At 42.6% G+C, this 19,896-nt stretch overlaps 1 protein-coding gene across 1 annotated transcript in view; it reads right to left on the reverse strand.

Moving 5' to 3' along the window:
• The window catches only part of wt1b (WT1 transcription factor b), an 11,976-nt gene extending 7,063 nt beyond the window's left edge, over window positions 1-4,913 (reverse strand). Inside the window, exons 1-3 of the mRNA XM_062548536.1 lie at window positions 4,333-4,913; window positions 2,568-2,690; window positions 1,517-1,619 (exon numbers count right to left, since the gene is read on the reverse strand). Of these exons, the coding sequence (XP_062404520.1) occupies window positions 1,517-1,619; window positions 2,568-2,690; window positions 4,333-4,738 (632 nt within the window). The 5' untranslated portion in view covers window positions 4,739-4,913. The remainder of the gene's footprint in view (window positions 1-1,516; window positions 1,620-2,567; window positions 2,691-4,332) is intronic.
• Window positions 4,914-19,896: the final 14,983 nt, after the last annotated feature.

Below are 19,896 nucleotides of genomic sequence, written 5' to 3' on the forward strand. Positions count from 1 at the left end.
TCTTACAGGGCAGTCTTTTCCCAGCCAGAGAGATGATGACCGTTTAGACGCTGGGTAAACTATGTTCCAGTTTTGATACTTAAGCCTCCTCTCGGTGCAGTTGTTTTCATTCATCCACCTCCGCCCGCCGCTGCTGGTACCAGGCCGTGACTGTGGGATGGGACGACGTGATTTGAGAGTTCCCATCGGCTGCCTGCTGCCAAGGCGTTTGAGTTAAGATGAGGTGGAGGGCTTCAGCGGAGCTGGGACGGCCTATCAGCTCTTATCAACCCCAGTTCCGTTATTTTGGGTTCTCCGTGTCCCCCTCTCTCAATAACAAAGTGGGAACAGTATTTATGGAATGTAAGCTCATTTGCAGAAAAGTCAGGATGGAGAAAGGCCTTGTTATTGTTTTTATATCATACCATGCTGCTCTCGTCTCTCCCGACTCTCTTTGACTAACCTCTCCTCTATTCTCCGCTTTCCCTCCCTCTCTTCACCTCATCTCACACTCTTCCCTCTTTCCCACTTTTTTTTATCACAGTCTTCCTCTCTCTCTCTTCTCCTCCTCCTCCTGGGCTTCCAGGCGGCCTCGGCATTTCTCTAGGGAAAGCCAGGCCGAGATGAGGAATTCTGGAGGAAGCGGGCAGTACATCACTGTGAGTTTATTTTGGCCTGCTGAGGGCTGCTGTTCGGCTCTTAACCTACGAGCAGACAGCCCAGCGCACTGCTGGCTTAGCGGGGATTTACGCCGGCCATCCAGTCCAGATCGGACCCATCAGCGCGCTGCCGCTGTACTCAGGAGTCACTGATGGATGCGACGGGGAGGCCGGGGGGGGGAAGGAGGGGGGGGAGCCATGGAGAAGCCCCACTGTCTGCCAGACAGGGATGTGCTGTCCTGTCCCCAATAGAAATACGAAATAAAATCAAAGTCTAAGTTCAGCCAGGTCGGCTTCCTGAGATATAAATAGCAACTGAAGTGAGTTCAAGCAGCAATGTGTCTGCTCATTTCAGTTGAAGGTGTCCAAAATGCTTAAACCATAATTCCAATGGTCGTATCTTCGTCTTGTATTGAAACAGAAAATGGCAGGATTTAATTATTCATGCCAGGTCTCCATCACTCATTCCACACTTTGTTACTTTTTTTTTTTGAAGGAAAAAAATCATTTCCTCTCCGACTGTAGTCACTTCCTCTTTTTGTTATCAGTTGAATATCCCCCCATTCATACATGGCCAGACATTCGGGCCGTTTGAGGTTTGGCGTTCAGCATTATGCTGGACAGAAACACCCATGTGCTGCACAAGAGCAAAGGTCACAGTCTGATACAGTGCAGCTGAGGGGACATCCTGTGTTGGTGGTGACCGCACCACCTCATCCCTGTCCCCAGCTACAGCAGTACACACACTATAGCGTAGCATAGCATAGCATCACTTAGAGAGACATATAGACATATAACTTGATTGAGGCCGTTATTCTGCTGTCAGTCAATGTTGTTTGTTTGTGTGTCCAGCCATGGTTGTGCACTGTTAACTGTACCTGTTGTATGTGTTTCTTAAGAGAAGAGCAGGACTCCCTCCACAAGTGTCGGTGGCAGTGTGGCAGCCGTACATAGGGGGCGGGGCCGAGTACTGAGGCTCTCCTGGAGGATTAAACAAAAATGGCAAGAATTACACACGCTGCAACAGAGGTCATCAGTCAACCTCTTTCTGCTATTTTGAGTAACTGAGATGTTGGTGAAATTCAGGTAATAAATGACGCCTTGTTATTGCTTATCTCATGCAGAGTGTCATGATAAAGTACAAGACAGTAAAATATTAGAGTGAGTGACCTTACTCGGGCCAGCTCCGTGAATTCTGCGCTCCTGGTTGGCCCAATCTGATCACAGGAGTGTGTGATGTTTAGCACTGTTTACACGTGAAACAGGCCATTTTACAACAGCGCAAACAGAGGGCCCCGGAGGAGCAGGGAGAGCAGAGTGCGACCTCTTGCTTCAGCTAAGTTATGATAACAGCAGGGTCTTCGCCTGTGCCATAAAACCTGTCCCTCTTCCCTCTGATTCAAAACACCAGTGAAGGCTCCCTCCATCGCTCTCAGCGGTTCATGTGGGGAACTTGGCCCCCGGTGGCTCATAACATTCCAAACAGACTCTCGCTATACGCCGCTTCCTCAAATGAACGTTTCCAACAAAATTTACACCAGCTAAGTGACCAGCGCGAGTCACCCATGGCTTTGTGTAGGGAGACCTGCCATCATTTACTGTCTTGATTTGAAAACCTAACCTCGGTGTGACTTCACAGCAAATGGCTCAAGTGTCGTGGGGAAGTTAATGGACGTTTAACTCCACAGTGATAAATTGTGCGCACCCCTCCCACACACACTCACAGATGTGCAATGACATCAGAGAAAGTGTACGTACATGCGCACACACACACACACACACATACATGCATGTATGTATACAAATCACAACAAGCTAAGGATATTGTATAGGGAGGGAGGGATATCATTAGAGAGAAGACAGACAGAGACAGAGAGAGACAGAGACAGAGAATGAAAGAGATTTTTTTTAAAGATGTTATGTCCATACCCATGGTTGTCGGTGGTGATATGGAGTCTTCATGTTTGAATGTGTGGCTGGGCGGCTGTGGGGAGAGGTGAGGTCGGGTCTGGCCATATGCTGGTACCCCATCCAGGGCCATGGTGCTGTATCCTGGGACAGAAGGAGGAAAGGGAAGCTATACGCTTATTTCCAACAGTGCTGCGTGGCTTCATCTGAATCCCTTATTCCCGGGTTGGATCACTGAGTCCATCTCCCAGAGAGGCATTATTTACTGCTCACTGTGCATGGTGGAGACAGTGGAAAGTTGGCACCCAGTTTGCTTTCACGGAACAATAATTTAAAGATGTAAATTTAGAGAAATCTCAGAATAATATGCTTGTCAGGTCTAATGTTTGCCCAGAGACATGGCACGCACCGTACACGATATTCAGTGTCGCTAACGGTCCAAAATTGTCATTTGCTATTACAGTTTAGCTTATGATCCCCTCACAATAATTCTCCATCACAGCGGCCAATGCAGAATGAAGGTGAGAAGGGAGTCATTTCAGGGGAAACACCGACTTGGCTTTCCTGACCCCTGGGATTAGTCGTACTGGAAGAAGGGAGTTTTTAGTCCTCTCTGTGTCTCTGGGCCTGATGCTTCATTGGTTTACTCTGACTCAGCACAGCTGGGCATTATGACTTCACTCTTGTTTCTTCTACTTGGCCCCTTGATTGCAATTTTCCTGAGGATCTTTAATCAAATGCAAAACAGTCCAGTTTTGCTTGTTTATTCATACTGACCTTCTGTCATATTGCCCCTTCAATAAATCCTCAGAAGACTGAGGAAGAATTATGATGAACCCATAAAACATGATAAACGCAGCTTTAGCATGTGTAAATGGAAATGACCACGTAATCTTAAGCAAATAGCATGTTGTAAGTCACTGATTTTGTCATGTCCAGGAAATTAAAACAAAAATAACTCATTGCTTAGTTGTATAAATCATTGTGTGGCTATGAAAGCAACTTTGACCCAAATCCAGCACTGTCAAATAACAACGCAAGTCAGAGAAACGTTCAGGAAAAGCCACCGAAATCTAATATTTTTCTTAGTACAGAGTCTTAAAATTGTTTTGATTAATAGTAAATGCATGATGAAAAACATATTATGCACTCTAACACTGAAAACTGCAACAGTAGCACTTCTTGATTTGGAAACATGGCGTAACACAAGTGAACTGCACCAAAAGCTTTGCTCAGCCGCTTGCCCGTCAGCAGCACACACATCACTGGTGTTTACACACCATAGATAAAAACATGACATTTGTTTAATGTCTCTTTTCTTGGTCAAAGACATGGTTAGCATTACAACTAATGTCAATGTGAATATTTGTCGTTAAAAGAAACGTATGATTTGGGAATGTTTAAATAATATATTCAATCATAGCTCATTCAGTGTTGGTCAGTAGCAGACAGTAAATTAGAATAATAAATACAGTTCAGAGTTGAACTGAATTTCACAGCAATATCTTCTCATCATTCTCCTTCAGTGAAGCCTACATGCTGTAAACCACAAATACGTTGACGAGTATTTACTTAATGTGAGACTTGAATCAACTAAAATTACTGCAAGCACATGAAATCAAGCCTGAAAAGCCCACTTCATACCCATGCAAAATAATTTCTCCTTCAATTGTTGACTATGACTGTGTGCGAAGGAAGACTCGACTCGCTCATGGATAACACAGAGTTACTCTGATGTTTTGGACAGTGAGGAAGAGTAGGTGGGTGATGGGTTGCCGAGACTTACCCTGGTTTTTAGGAGCTGCTGAGTTCTCCACACAGCCTGGCAGGTAGGACCCACTGGGAAACATCCTAGTCTGGCTGGCGGGGGTGTCTGTGAACGCCCCGTGCCTGTAGCCCCCCGGGCCCGTCAGCTGCCCGGAGAAGTGCACCGTGAACGCTCCCAGGCCACAGTGGGGGTCCTCGTGGAGGTCCGTGGGCCCCCAGCCGGGCTCCTGCTTGATGAGGGAGTGGGTGGGCAGGGAGCCGTAGGGTGAGCTGGGGTGGAAGTCCAGCATGGGGCTCCACTGGGGAGCGCCAGCGACGGGCAGCGAGCAGCCACCACCCCCACCTGGCAGGGTGGGCACCGCGGGCAACAGGGCGGCCAGGTCTCGGATGTCCGACCCCATCAGCCCACTGGATTCTGTCAGCATTGATAAACCGTTGTTTGTCTTCTTCACAAATACACACACACACACACACACTCGCAGACAGCAGTCCTGAAAATGGCGCTTTCCAAAAAAATTGAGGAACGCCCTATAGAATGGTCTCGGAAGAAGGAATATGTGGCCAAACAGCGCTAAACAGAAGAGAGACTCTTTCAACCAATTTTTTTTTTTTTTAACTATTTAGAAATTCTGCATAAGTCCTGTCTCCCTTGACTTCCAATAAAAAAGCGTATCTTCTCCGGCTGAGTTCTGATAAAAGCAGCACACAGCGCACACTAGAGTCACAAGGGAGTGGCGAACCCCACGGAGCCAAGCGAGCGATGGACAGGAGTGGGAGTGCAGCGCCTGTCCTCTCCTACTGTGTGTGGAGCTGCAGGAGGCGCCCCTGAAGTCTCTAATACAGCCCCAACAGTCAAGCCTTGGAGGAGGAGTCTTGCAGCGGGTGAGGAGAAATGATGAGTCCTTTAGTTTTACTTATGGGTTTAAGCAACACCGGCTGACCTCACACTAATGTCAACAGACTGGCTGAATCCCTTTAAGTGGGTGTGTGTTACAGGAGGCCACGGGTCAACAGTCCATCTTCACACGCCGACGCTGATGACAGGGATCTGGATAGAACAGATCTTATTTGATTAAATAATAATAATAATAATAATAATAATACATTTTATTTATAATTCTATTTATTTACTATGCATATTTATTCATAATGAAATAATATCACAGATAATTTGGGATTGTAAAATAGTTATGCATAGATATATAACATTTCATGAGGAGCACTAAACATGATTATCATGATCAAGTCAAATACCCTAATAATAATTCACTTACTGTAGGTGTTAATCTGAGCTGTAATGGGCCTCTTATCAATAAAATCGGTCAGAGATTGTTTGTGGCTTGTTCATATATTTGATATATCCCACAGATCCCATTTGTCAAGCCCCTGCCAACCAAACGTGAGGCTTATTATCTTTCCATTAGCCTGTAAAACAAGGGATTGCTGGAATTAACAAAGCAACAAAACTGCCCCAGTTTCATGGAACATTACCCTTTCCGATATTTTCTTTACTAAGCCAAAGGCAGCCCATTGCTGATGCATCCCTCCCCTGTTCTCCTCAGGGAAAGCCCTGTCATAGATTTGGAAGCTTTGCCACAATATCTTGGGAAATTCTGGAACATTTGACACTCTAATGAGTAGGGAGAATAGCCTACTTGTTTCTCTCATTTAACTAATCTCAATAGTCATGTCTGGACTATTCAAAAAGAACAAATATCAGCCAATTGGTTAAATGATGGCAAAACTGACCAAGGACACTTACAATAAATAATAAATAAATAATAATTGTATGCCCTTCAACCTTTTTCGTCTTATGACCCATAATCTTTCCTGCTGTATCATCAACATTTCTGCTGTGGTCAGGCCTCTAGATATGAGGGACGATACATATAGTATACCAACAGCTACCATTCAGATCATCAACTCCTGAACTGAGCATGGCATCATCTTTGACCTCATCCGAAAGATTCCGTTCCCAGAACAGTACAGTCATTCCAACATACATTTGGTCATATACACATCCGTATGTTTCCATGGTATGCAGAGGCGAAAAGTGAGTAATCATTCAATTTCTCTCTTCACTGACTCAGTCACAAGGTAATGGCATGCAAGACTACGTAGTGATCCAGGCTGATTATAGCCTATTTCGTTTTCACTCCAGAAAATATTCATGTTGTGCCCGTTTTAAATCTGGTAGAGATGACAGCTACTTAACTATGCTTTGCACTACCGAAATGAGTCCACTTGATCCTCTACCTACTGTGGTCTGTGATCTGCTGGATTCAGTTAAGGATGCTCTATCTCAATCTGTTCTGGACTCAGGCTTCAGGGGTGAAACAGCTCCTACGGGATCCCGGGAGCTGGGATGTTTCCCCTCACATGCCCCCATGAGGTTTCTGAATGGGCTCTCCTCCTCGTATCTCCATACCCCACATCTGGAATTACAGTCAGCAGCTCTGCAGACTGTAGGGGGGGTGGGGGGGGGGGGGGGGAGAGACATTTACTGACAAGAACAATTAGATATATCATTTAGGAGTGGTCAGAAATTGTGGTCAAAACATCTGTGTCATTCAATGTAATACTTAGTCCAGACCCTCTACCAGTTCACATGATGACAGAGGCTGTGCATGAGACATGCATGTATGCAGCCATTTCTACGTGTGATTTGCCCTCCTGACTCATTAACCTGGCATGGGTGTACCCAGGTTAGCTACTCATCAATTTAACAGAATTTAATTATACTGTATATAATTAGGTTGGGGACTAGTTATGTGTAAAGGTAAAAGTAAATGTAAAGTAAAAGTTTATATGAGTTATATTAATTATTTGATCGCTTCATTGAAATATCTGTAGCCTATGTTGGTATGTTATCTGTTTTCATTCTTAAACTGATATTAGAGGGTTTATCCCTCAGGATAACATAGGCATCCAAATAATTTCTGACTATGACACCAAAGAAAAAATAATTGCTCCAAGTCCAGCAGCCTTCAGCCATGTTATTATAATGCACTGTTAAATGTACAGTGCATGTCTACATTATTCAGTTCTATAATTTCTATTCCCCCTAAAGACTTATAGGCCACACATTATGAGAAGTTCAGTGAATTTCAGCAAATGTGACCTATATCTGTCCTCCAACATGTCGGTATTTGAAAGTTCTCCACCAGGTTCTGATGTGAAGAGACAAGAGAAGATCAGTTTAGGACTCCAAGATAGTGAGAAGTGATGGGACAGCTGTCCAGTCCATTCCCCTTATCAGTCCCACTCTCTGACGACTGAACACATGATTTAAAGCAACAACGTTGTTACAGAAGGAAGGGGAGAAGGGCAGAGTTACGCATTGGCAGAAGCTCCCGAGAGTAATTCAAAGGTTCTTTCACAGATGCTGAGGAAATTGTTTCAATTTGTTAAAAACTTTTTAGAGTTTGAGCGTTAAAAGGTATGTGACATCATATCAATCAAGATAAAATGTGATGGCCGAGAAGGCAGGCTGATAACACATATGCAATGGAGTGCTAAAATAAACCAGTTACAAATAAACCAGCTTCATCAGCAGCACAGGATTTGTGGTCATCTTAGTCATGACTTATCAGCTCCAGACTAATCTAAGTTGCAGGCAATGCACAACAAGATCCATGTGAAAAGCCATGTTATTTACGCCCCTGGAATGTTTATCTACATCCGTTTTTGCTCTTCCAAAGCAGAAGTACACAACTAGCCGTAGCCGGTCATCACTGACAAAACACTGTCCTCATATCTCCTCTTCCTCAACATGCAAGTGCAGGGCATTAAAGCCCAACAATAGGGAGACAGAGGATTTCTAAAAGACACCAGTGTGCGTCCTATACATCACCATACTGCAAATGTAAACATCAGTGCTATTAAACTATTGCTGATACACATTCCATCCAACACAGTACTTCACCAAAACATAATTTCTTTGCGAATGATACAAATATAGGAGATAGCACTCAGAACTGTTTGGCAGCACTTCAAAAGATGTAGATAGCATTTCTGTCACACAGCCAGCCCACTGTGTTTTCTTTCACTTTGCCTTTCTATATGTCCTTGAGCTGCATGTGGGAGAATCTGTACTGGTTGGAAAACATGGGCAATTCCGGTAAAAGCATGAATGTGAATGATAACACATCTAAGTATGTTATGGTGGTGAGCAGCGACTGTGCCTGACAGTCCTGGAAAAGCTCATTTTTTTTGCGAGCCGTGTTGTGTTCCCCTCAGAGGCGAGATTTATGCTCTGCTCGTCGAGACGACGCTTGAGTCTCACCATCCACTCATGGCAGCTCGTGGATCTGGCCCCGGTTCCTCGGACAAAAGGTTCTTATCTTCTCACAATCGCTGGTTCTGAACACTGTTAGAAGCAGATGAAAGGACTCATGGAGCACAAACACAAATCAGAGCCCCAGCCACTTATCTCCTGACAGTGGAGGGTCTTGAGAACATCTCGTGTCTTTATAATGCGAGGCACAAATCTATCCAGAGGAAGTATGAATGTGAGAGACCTCTCGTCGTTGAAACAAAACATGCTTGGATGTGGACAGTTGAGTTGAAAATAAATGAACGTGTGCACCAACATCAAGGCCGTGAGAGAGTGGCGATGTGCAATTTGTGGCTGTGGTTCTGGAATCCTGTTGTGGTTTTCCCCCACTCCAACTCCCTTTGCTCACTCTGGCCATTATATGGCTATGCACAGCAGGTGCTGGTGAGTCACTCCACAGAGCAGACAAGAGATGATCAGCAGATTTACCAGAAAAGTGCTAAAAAATCTTCACTCTGCCACACCCATTCATCAGAGTCATATCATATTTGTACACAAATATCCTTCACACCAGATCCTTCATACAATACACCCTTTTGTACAAAGATATATCCACCATACTATACACGCCTTCATGTCCAACTCTGCTTGCTTCTCCAACATATTGACTTATATTCCAACATAATGTATAGTTTGTTAGGCATATATTATGTGATCATATTGTATTTTGTTTTGTTATATTTTGTTAACTGAGGCAAATTGATGAATTAATGAGGGGAATTTATAGTGACACATGCCACATGCTTTCTCATTAGTTCATTAAGTGCAAAAATGGCAATGAATGGATACAGACATTTGAACAAAAAAGAAGGAAAAAACGTGCTAGGATGTAGTTCTTTGCTGGGGAAATGTTGGTACTCACTTGTATACTAGATGGTGCAGGTGAGGTGAATTCTGAATCCGTTTTAGTGAGGTAAACACATTTCACAGTGTGTTAAAAGGGGGGATGTATAACCACATTTCAAATTCTAAGCATTTTAGCATTTTAAGTCAGAACACACCCTAGACTCATTCATTCTCAGGGGTATGCTCTAGTTGGTTTTATGACTAATGGAATATATAAATATAAACAGTTCCCTGTAACCAAGCTACAATGATGAAATCAGAATAATATCTCTCTAACTGTAGGCCTATACGTTCTTTTTTTCTGAGCTTATAAAAGGTCATGTAGGGACAAAACTTAACAGAATATACAGTAATTGAGATCATCAAGAGTAAAGAAACAATAATAATATGTTATATAAAAAACCAATAAAACGAGTTATAGAAAAAGTTACAGAATGAAGGAAGTGTACCCCTTGTGTCTGACTTCATGTGTGGCAGCTTGAAGTTACAACTTGTAGTTTGCAAGCTTTTTACTTGCATATCAATCAAGAAATGATAATACTGATTTTAACTATTTGGCATGGCTTGTATTATGTCCCTGAACAAAGCATATGGCTTGTTCAAAATGAGTGTTTCTGTTAACTTTCAGGACTCTCTGCTAATGGGGAGGTCATTCATCATCCCTGAACGTGGTCGTTCCCCTCTGAATGGAAGGATTCCTGGGTACCATGTGTCTTCGTCCCTCTGGTAAGTTTAAAACTGAGAGCACATACCTCTGTGGGAAAATGAAACGCTATGGTATCTCGCATGCCCACATCCTACCAGTGACGGATGACTTGGCTCAGTAATGTCCTAAAAATGCTGTTGAGTTTTGGACTACAGGTCTTCTGTTGTGTTTCAGGATTTTACTTGCATCAAGCTGTAATCCAATTGCTTTTATGACTAAAGAAATAAATTACAAAGCTCAACTGGCATCAAAGCAGACCACAGTCAATTAGTCTAGACTTAAAGACTTAGTCGTAAACATTTAAAGTTTACTTAATGTTTTATTGTAACAGCAAAATAGTGTCAATTGTTTTCATGAACCTGTCATTTGCTAAAAGGTCAATAAAACAGTAAACTTTTGTTAATGGTTTACAATCAGGCACGTGCATCCATAGACATCAAAGGGGGCTAGAACCACACCCCTCTTCCAAGAGAGAAAGTGCACTTTTTTTGTTGAAGTGCTTTAAAAAAACAAATAATATTCCTGTTTGCTCACAGCTTTCAAAAATATTGATTCAGCTAAAAAACCTAAATATGAAGTCAGGATATTAGACTTGTTGCATTTGGTTCCCTCTCTACCTCCCTCCCTCCCTCCCTCCATGTCTTTTGCGCAACACTGAGCACACGTAGCCAGGCATCATGTCAGGTATGGTCTAATGAGTTCAATGTTTTAATCTTAATTTCACTGCTATAATTACGTTCCTACTGGAGTCATACGTGAACCTTTAGACTAATTGCATAATTAGTAAAAACAGAATATGCAGATATTTCTCAACTTTTGTGAAGTTCTCTGACTGGGAAAGGCTGGCTAGCAAGCTGCAGACAGATCAGAGGATGTGCTAGTGTGCTAGTAGTTTGGGCTACAGAAGAAATATTTCCATCTAGTAGATAGAAATAAGCCTAACCTCTCTTTTTTTCAAAGTGCACCAGATTGATATTTTAAACTTTAAAATATACAAAATATACATACAGGGGGTTATAAATTGTGAATTTCGGGCTTTGCTGACTGAAGTGCATGCGTTGTGCCGAGTGACATAGGCTACAGTAAGTCTATGCTTAAGTCTAAAACATGAGCCACCCTTGTCTCAAAATCCTTTGGGTTTTCAGCCAGTCTTCATCACTCACCTATAGAGGCTAGAACACATGAGGATCATTCAGGCAAGGCACTTTGAGATGAAGTCACTGACCCAGGTGCAGTATGAGATAGGCAGTGAACACAGCAGGACTGTGGGAATCACACTGTTGGAAACCAATATGAATGTACAAGTTACATTTAGTATTGCTGTGTGAATATAGTAGGCTACTGTATCTCATCTGAAGACACTATTTATCATGAGGTATTCCATCACACACCTCCTTCAATCAGCCAGGAAATTGATTTGCGCAACTGCTTGGATGTCTCTTTGACGACAACCATCACTAAGGAACTAAAAAGGAGAAAACCAATTCCTGGTGTGATGAAAGAGCGGGTGGAGTGCTTGACAGTAAATGTTAATCAGCTGGAACACTGGCATTCCCCTTCACGACACATTACATAATACAAGGAGATGTTGGTACCATCACTGTCTAGGTTCTATGGATGACCTCAATGAGTCACATTGTAAAGTAGGCTATAGGCCTACCGCAAACTGTAGGCCTACCTGCTGCATGAGTTAAACATTTGACAAGTGGCTTACGTCTTTGGGAGGATTCAGTGAAAGTCTTCGATTCATCGTCTTTAAGGGCTTTAGAATGCGATCATGCGCCCACAATATTCAAAGGTGCGACTACAATTTTTCCTTGGTCGCACTGGTGCACCTGGTGAGCGCCTAGACTTTCCTTGCATCTACTGTCTCTCCATGAACTAAGCGTTTGTTCTCCTTTGACTAGGCAGGGCCTAGTAGGCTAGCCTAGGCGTCCCACGGTGCACCACTGCTAAAAGTATTGCAATACCTTGAAATTAGAATTGTCACTACCTAATTTAGTAGGCTTAGCTATAGCCTACTTTTAAGAATGATATTCAGTGCTTCCCACCATGTGTCTTTTCTCCTCTCTCTCTCACTCACACACACACACACACACACACACACACACACACACAAGCACATGCTGTGTAGTAAGCGGTAGTTGAAGTGATGCAGTGGCCACACAGCAACAAATACTGTAGCATAGCCCAGGCTAATTATCAGATGATTTTCTGACTTGCACCTCTCAAATTTGTACTGCTAACCTAAATAACTTCCAAAATAAGTAACTTATTGGTAAAATCTTGAGTTGCCAAATATTATATCTGTCTATCATGTGGTGCTCTCCAAAATCACAGAAATGAGCATTGCAAGACACTTATCTCTTATATGATCCCAGAGAGATTTCCTTTGACGTAGAAACTAAAGCATACAAATCCTTTGGCTATGCGCTACTTGGCTAGAACTGTGAAAATGAAAGCGAGCTTCACATTCTTAAAGTGACAGGCACTCAATTAGACCTACACACCACCACTATAATGACATTAAAGACAAGTGTAATAGTTTAAGAGTCATTGCATGAGAAAACCAGGCAGAGGTGGGAAGATGGGGGTCGGCCAAATCGGCTCATACTTTGTATATGTGATAAGTATGTGGAACTATGAACAGCCATATACTTAAAACCCTCCAGCTGTTTTTTGTTATGGAGTTCTGGGACCCCTCTCAGAGACCCTCAAAAATCCAACAATTCATGGCTGAAAGTGACTGAAATTGCCATTTCTACCCTGATTATCCTGATAAAGATATGAACATAAGCTTTATATTTCCATAGAGCCTAGGTAGCATAGTTTTAAAGACCAAAAGGTGCATCGAGGGGTTATCTACACCACTGAAAGCAGAATTTTCCTCCCTCTAAATTTCGGTCATTTCTAAGAAGCATTATCTCATATTCGCAGTGGCTTTGGTGGATGGTTTTACTGTTGCTGGAGAAAGGAACATCTACTGATTCAAAAACAATTGTCGTCTAATTGGGCCACACATAATGTGTGCCGTGCCAGGAGGGTCTTTAGCAGGATTTGTCGTGTTTTGGCCTATGATAAACCATATTCAGATCGCCATCACATGGCCATACCATGGCATTACATCACAAACAGATGTAATGCCAGATGTTTGCGATGTAATGGCATGGTATGGCCACTCGGCGATCTGAATAGTCTAGTTTCAAATGTATGACAACCCAGAACAACAATGCATGCAGAGGTCTGCACTCTTTGAGTGCTTTTCTAGTTAATTAAAGCTTTCTTTAACAATTTGTCATACAGTGACACAAAAATTGACCATAAATTACCCTTTAGTGAGATATTATTGCCTGGTTTATTATACTCCAAAACCCGAAAACCCACCGTAAAGACCCTCCTGGCACGGCGCACATTATGTGTGGCCCAATTAGACGACAATTGTTTTTGAATCAGAAGATGGTCCTCTGTCCAGCAACAGTAAAACCATCCACCTAATGCCTCCTAAAAATGACCAATTTTAGAGGGATGAAAATTCTGCTTTCAGTGGTGCAGATAACCCCCTAGTGCACCTTTTGGTCTTTAAAACTATTCTACCTAAGCTCTATGGAAACATAAAGCTCATGTTCATATCTTTATCAGGATAATCAGGGTAGAAATGGCAATTTCAGTCATTTTCAGCCATGAATTGTTGGATTTTTGAGGTTCTCTGAGAGGGGCCCCAGAACTCCACAACAAAAAAGAGTTTGAGGGTTTTAAGTATATGGCTGTTCATAGTTCCACATACTTATCACATATACAAAGTATGAGCCGATTTGGCCGACCCCCATCTTCCTACCTCCTGTTGGTTTTGCCTGGTTTTCTCGTGCAATGACTCTTAAGAACTAATATGGAGTACTCAAATTACCAATTACAAATTACTAAATATTTTTAGCTATCAGTTTATGCAGATCATAAATACTATAAATAATTAACAAAATAAAGTTTATGAATTCCAAAATATGAAACATAATAAGGCAAGCCATCACTTTATGTGTGTGGAGGTTTGAGCAGAGTCTAGACTCCACTGATGTGAATGCTAACACGCTATTCAATATTACTGATGTACGGTGGCCGAGAAGGGCCAAAACGCGCTCAGTTGCTTTCTCTAACTGAGCGTGTTTGGCCCTTCTCGGCCACCGTACTCATAGGACTGAGATAAGTGTCACTGTATTAAGGATTATTTAAACAGTTGTGAGTCATTTTAGGTGAGGCGCTAAGTAAATAAGATAAGCAGAAGCACAGTTGAAAATGTTGATATAATAGAAACCACCATGAAACTTCCACACGTGTTTACTTACATTAAGACAAATATGTTTTAGAACACATTTTCTAAAATATTAAATACACAAATGATGGACTATCTTCTAAAATGTATTTGTGGCATCAAAACCTCCCTCTGCAACTGGATACTGAACTTCCTAACCAATCGAAACCACAGTCTGTTGGGTTAGATAACCACCAGGGATGTAGTGGAGGCTAAACGCAAGTAAAGTTTTCAGAAAATAGATATTATAATTTCAGAAATTGAGTATATCCACCTAAGAGTTTATTGACCTGTCAAAATAGTTTATTCACCAATTGCAACTTTCAACATTCAAATATTGCACTTTCATATTCACAATATGTACACTCATCAACACTCTAGAGACCATTTAATACCATTGGTATTGTTATAAACATTACTCAATGACCTCCACCATCATCAAACATGCTCTGAATAACCACTTCCTTTGTCTATGCCCTGATGAAGGCCAATATGGCCGTAACGCGTAGGCCCATGTGCTTTTAAGTCCCTTGCCATGAACCATTAAAGGCTTTTTATATTTCTAAAACTCTCGGCCTCTGCTAACCCTTTTTTTCCTTTGGATTCTAACCTCACCCGTAGCAGAAGAGCACCTGAGTAGATTTATAGACTCCTGAGAGCCCTAAGCCCTTTTGTGTCCTCTCATGCTCTGAAAGTCTGAATAACTTTTGAAAAAATATGATAACGCATGGCACAGTCCACCTCACCGTGATCACAGAATTCATAGTTTACCCACCTCTTATTTACTACTACATGATACATCCCTGATAACCACACCTCCTCGACCCTCACCCTGAACACAAGCATTCCACCGGGCTGTGTACTGAGCCCTCTCCTTTACTCCCTCTTCACCTATATGACTGCACGTCTGTATGGTTCAAACACCATTTAAGTTTGATACAACAGTGATTGGTTCCATCAGCAAAAACAATGAGAAGTAAGTGGAAATAACGTCTCATATGTGCACTTCCTGCTGGACCGTGTCATTCACAAAGGCCTCTCTTTGTCTTTCTTTTTGTTTTGTTTTGTTTTATTTTTGTATTTTGTACTTTTCTTTTCCATGTGTGAGTAATTGTATCTATTCTACTGTCTATAAGTGTGTGTGTGTGTGTGTGTGTGTGTGTGTGTGTGTGTGTGTGTGTGTGTGTGTGTATTCAAGTTCAAACTTTTACCAAAATTTAAACAATGAGTTTCAATGAGTTATGGTTTTTGGCTCTCATGTCCCTAATGTTGTCATTTGTCTTGAAAAGAAACTAACAAAAATAATCATTTTAAAAAAGCAGAAAAACAATTAGTTGGCCTGCAGGGAGGAGGCCCTGCATCTAACAGCGAGGTGTAACCTGTTTTTCAACACTAAAAAGACCAAGGAGCTCATTGTGGACTACAGAGAGTCTAATGGTGGCACACTCAACCCCATCCTTATCAATGGGATAGAGGTTGAGCGTGTCACCAGCTTCAAGTTTCTGGGTGTCCAGTCCACATCTCCAAGGGCCTCTCATGGACCCTCAACATCTCTACCTTGATCAAGAAGGCTCACCAGCATCTCTTCTCTCTGAAGAGACTAAAGATCCATCTGTCTCCTCAGATTCTGGTGAACTTCTATTGCACCATCGAGAGCATCCTTACCAACTGTGTCACAGTATGGTATGGCAACTGCTCTGTCTCTGACCGGAAAGCACCGTATAGGGTGGTGAAAACTGCCCAAGACATCACCAGTTCCTCGCTCCCCTCCATCGAGACTGTCCAGTGCAAGCAATGTCTGCAAAAGGTGCGCAGTATCATAAAAGACTGTTCACACCCCAACCACAGACTGTTCACCCTCCTTCCATCCAGGAGGCGCAACATGTCTGTCTGTACCAGAACTAGCAGGTCCAGGGGAAGCTTTTTCCCTGTGGTTGTCACCTTACTGAACTGTAGACCTCGGTGATAACCAGTGAACATATGACTATCTGTTTTTATCTTTCCAAAAATCAGAAGGTATTCATTACAAAGTTTCTACCTATTTCTATTGATCTATTGATCTATTAAAGGAATTACGATGATTTTTCACATAGATCTCCGTATCTTGAGGTCACTGAGTAGTGAGTACTGAAAAACAAACACAACACGGTTTTTACCTAGCTTGTGTTACTGCAGCCAACAGTTTAAGCAGCCAGGCAGCTTCAGTGTTACACTCTGGGGGCATGAACATAAGGGCTAATGAACATGCCACTAGAGCAGCTCTTTACCTGGAAGCTCTAACTGTTGACTACAACAACTTGAACTATAAAACCGACTGTTTTCATTATTTTTACTTCTTACCGATAGTACTCGGTGACCTCGAGAAATGGAGATCTATGTTTAAAGGGAATGCATTGGTGTCTGCTTATACTTAGGAAAGTTGTCATACCCATTCTCATTGTTAAGAGGTTAACAATAGGGCAGAGAGGTATACAAATCATAAGCCTGCCCTCACTTGAGGCCAGACAAATTATGTGAATCATACACTTTAAACTCTGTGTAACCTCTATGACATTGCATAGTTTAAGGTTATCTATCACTCCAACAAGTCATCTGTGAAACAACGCGCATGAATCCCCTCAATGACTTAATACTGAAGAGGACCATAAAGATAACAGGCATACATTTCAAAACTTGACATCTTTAGTAAGCATTCATCACTAAGAGCACAAAACATAACTATACAATTTAGTTAATCTGATAAGTTAAATGTAGCGTCTGCTGAATTCTTTGAGGAATGCTAGGATATAATTATCAGTGTTAAAAGGCCGCACCCATGACCCAAACAACTCAATACATTTTCAAGTATCTAAAATGGCTGAAGGATCTGTCTGTCCTCTTACTTTATTCTGAGGCATTTGTTGAATTCCCTCATAGCCTAGATGGTTGAGAATGATACCTTGTCTTTACTTCATGATATCTTGTGTCAGATGAGAACAATGTCTCGCTAAATTCTAGGCTCCAATGTTAATTTGATGCATCGAGAGGGTAAGGTGCACATAACAAACAAGCCCTGCTGTCAAGACAAGAAACAGTTACAGTAGAGCAGAAATCCACTGGAGCAAGCGTATTGGTTTTGATAAAATTAGATAATTTTTTTACAGATTATCAGACGATTTCTTGGACACAAAAAACTTGGAAGTGCTGGAGGAAGTTTTTGATCCCTGAAGCCACGCCACAGCAACAAATCTGTTATGCTTTGGCCCACCCACATCTCAGAAGTGTCATTTGAATGAACAATTGAACTCTGATTTGAACTGCGATGATAACCGCTTGTGGATGTGAATGTGTGTGTGTTACATCAGCAGTGTGTTACATTGGGAGAAGCATCTGTGAATCTGCTGCCTCACTTACACTGTTGTCCCATATTTATGATTACCTCATGCCTGGATCTGTCTAGAACTGTCTGTCTAAACACACACACACACGCACGCACGCACGCACGCGCGCGCGCACGCACGCACACACACACACACACACACACACACACACACACACACACACACACACACACACACACACACACACACACACACACACACACACACACACACACACACACACACACACACACACACACACACACATGCGCACACACACACATTCATACACGCACACACACAAACGTACCACCAGGAGTGCACTACCTAGAGGAAATATACATCAGGGGTGCGTTTCTAGAAAGCGTCGTTTGCTAACTTGCGTCGCAATCTTGGGAGTTCGCTCCGTCGTTCTTGAATTTGGTGTTTCTAGAAAAGGTAGTTCAAACTCTCAATCGCAAACAAGGACGCAAAGTTTGGTCGTTTGAACTACTGCCCCTGGGCAGTCGCACCTGTGTCGTACCTTGGGAGTTCCAGTTGGTGATGTCGTCAGTGCAAGATCGCCTGACCAAAAATCACAAGCGCCCAACCAAAAATCACTAAGTTGTTGTTTTCTCGTGACCAGTGGCGGTTCTAGACTGAATTACTCCCCAGGCGAGATCCTCCACGAGCGCCCCCATGAGTGTTTTTTGACGCACTTTGCGTCAGTCGGGCTCATAGGGTTAAGCGCTCGTGCCGCCCCATACAAGATGCCGCCCCGGGCGACCGCCCGGTTCGCCCGTACCTAAAACCGCCACTGCTCGTGACTCAATGATTGCGCTATACTGTAGGCTAATATAAAGTAAAATACAGTTGGGCTCATTCTTGCTACGTGTGTTACCTTGCGTTCATTTGCGTGTTGGTTTGCGTTTTGGTAGGCTACTGTTATGATATTGACAAACCCTCGGCTCAAGTACTCCGTTCATTAGTGTAGTGGTTAAGGTAGGTGGCTTATCACCCCAACATCGTAGGTTCTTTTCCCGTATGCATCACACATGCTTTTGTTTCTGACTAGTGAAACGTGGAAATAACCCTAATAAGTAATGTCGTGGAACTATTAAACTGATGTCGTGTTCCTGGCCACTCGATGTAACGCAATTAAATATATTTAGGGTCTAACCTATTGTTGTGTGTGTGGTATGCCTGCTCTTACTCAAAAGTGACATGGAGAGGTAAGATGCGAACTTGTGCCGCGCGCGCAATGTACTGACATGCAACAGCTGAACCACCAGACACCGATTTAGTATTGTGATAATTTGTAATTAGTCTAGGCCATATATATTTTGTACAGATATTTTTTAGATATTTCACACAAATAAGTACATATATTGGACAGCTTAAGCAAACTGTTTCATGTGCTTGCATAGGTTTACATTTTTTTCTGATAGCAATGATAATGCCAGCATGAATCACTTTGGGTTTAAATTAGACTCGTCGACACATAGTGGGTGCCTCTCAACATCCCTCCTCGATCCTCGGTCCTCTATCCCATTGTTGCCGCCCTATCATTCAGTAAGGACGAGGATCGAGGAAGGAAAGGAGAATCTATAAAAGACAAGTGATAGGCATCCAGTGACGGAGCATTTCTAGTGGGTGGGGTATTATACGTTGACACCTTTTCCACCAATGAAATGTGCCGCTGGGTCCTCAACAACGTTGTTGGAACAACGGTGTTCGAACAATGGAGGTAGCGAATTGCGACACAGGTACGATGCTTTCTGGAAACAGGTGTTACACTGTCGTTGTTTGATAGCAAGTTGCGTCGCACCACGGTGGTTAAACAACGCTGTTGCTAACTTTTCTAGAAACGCACCCCAGGAGAGTAAAGTCAATCTATTCGCAGAGTAAGAAAATGACCAGAAATACCAGTCACCCCAACAACTGCCTCTTCTCTGCCGCTCTGGGAAACATTACTGCAGCCTGAGGGCCAACACAGAAATAATGCGGAAACGTTTTTATCCCCAAGCTATAGTAGCAGGAGCACAAGCATGTTG

The sequence above is a fragment of the Sardina pilchardus genome, chromosome 11 (assembly GCF_963854185.1).
Source record: "Sardina pilchardus chromosome 11, fSarPil1.1, whole genome shotgun sequence".
Taxonomy (NCBI): domain Eukaryota; kingdom Metazoa; phylum Chordata; class Actinopteri; order Clupeiformes; family Clupeidae; genus Sardina; species Sardina pilchardus.